This window comes from Seriola lalandi, unplaced genomic scaffold (assembly GCF_002814215.2).
Source record: "Seriola lalandi dorsalis isolate HSWRI2012SDOR001 ecotype SW California unplaced genomic scaffold, Sedor1 jcf7180002054436, whole genome shotgun sequence".
In the NCBI taxonomy this organism is placed as follows: Eukaryota; Metazoa; Chordata; class Actinopteri; order Carangiformes; family Carangidae; genus Seriola; species Seriola lalandi.
Genome location: NW_019524989.1, coordinates 4,419 through 5,566, shown reverse-complemented (window position 1 = coordinate 5,566; position 1,148 = coordinate 4,419). Strand labels below are relative to the sequence as shown.

At 46.8% G+C, this 1,148-nt stretch overlaps 1 protein-coding gene across 1 annotated transcript in view; it reads right to left on the bottom strand.

Moving 5' to 3' along the window:
- LOC111658283 (Na(+)/citrate cotransporter-like) overlaps window positions 1-1,148 on the bottom strand; it is a 17,437-nt gene that overhangs the window by 14,562 nt on the left and 1,727 nt on the right. Inside the window, exon 2 of the mRNA XM_023410747.2 lies at window positions 546-674. Within this exon, the coding sequence (XP_023266515.1) occupies window positions 546-674 (129 nt within the window). The remainder of the gene's footprint in view (window positions 1-545; window positions 675-1,148) is intronic.

Genomic DNA, 1,148 nt, shown 5'->3' with positions numbered 1-1,148 from the left:
TGAGGAGGAGGAATGTGAGGAGGAGGAACGCGAGGAGGAGGATCTTGAGGAGGAGGAACGTGAGGAGGAGGAACGTGAGGAGGAGGATCTTGAGGAGGAACGTGAGGAGGAGGAATGTGAGGAGGAGGAACGCGAGGAGGAGGATCTTGAGGAGGAGGAACGCGAGGAGGAGGAACGTGAGGAGGAGGAAGGTGAGGAGGAGGAACGCGAGGAGGAGGAACGTGAGGAGGAGGACAGGTGAAACGGTGCACACGTCATTAGTTCTTGTAATATGGGAAGAAAAGTTAAGTCTGTTACTGAGGAGATCCAGTTGATGTGTCCGGACCGACAGCAGGACTCGGTCTCAGGGGGAGGTGCTGGTGCCGGTGCCGGTGCCGGTGCCGGTGGAGGAGAGGAGCACTGAGTCTTTGGGAGTGTTTTAACCAGCGTATTAAAGCCGACGTTTACATGATTTTAACATCAGTTTTTATTCATCTTCACAGATGTTTTCATTCTAACAGAACAGAATAGAGAAGCATATTTGAGAAAAAGACGTCTGGTCTTACGTCTTTGGACTCCATGATGCCGAGGACGGGGAAAAGGATGGTCGGCAGCAGCGCCGTCACCGCCAGCGGCAGCACCTCAGTACACCAGTACACCGCCATGAGGACTATGACGTAAGCACAGGCTGCCTCCTGTGTTCACACACACACACACACACACACACACACACACACACACACACACACACACACACACGATAAAGTTTAAGTTGACCTCTATACTCTCTGGAATAATAATAATATGGAACAATATATAAAGTGTAAAAACAAAAGGGAGAAACAGGAGAGGTGTTGATACAGACTCATGCGGTGTAAACCCAGAGACTCCAGGATCCAGCTGTTAGACTGACACATCTGTGTGTGTGTGTGTGTGTGTGTGTGTGTGTGTGTGTGTGTGTGTGTGTGTGTGTGTGTGTATGTGAGGATTCAGTCAGTTCACAGACTGCTGTGCACATATTGTATATTACAACAGAATTGGAACAAACTGCATGTACAGAACAGACTATTCTTATTGTATTTAGAATTTCTATTTTATCTTATTTATTTTAGATTGTTTTTTTTCTTATTTTATTTCTTATTACATTTTTCCTTTGTGCTACTGTGTCA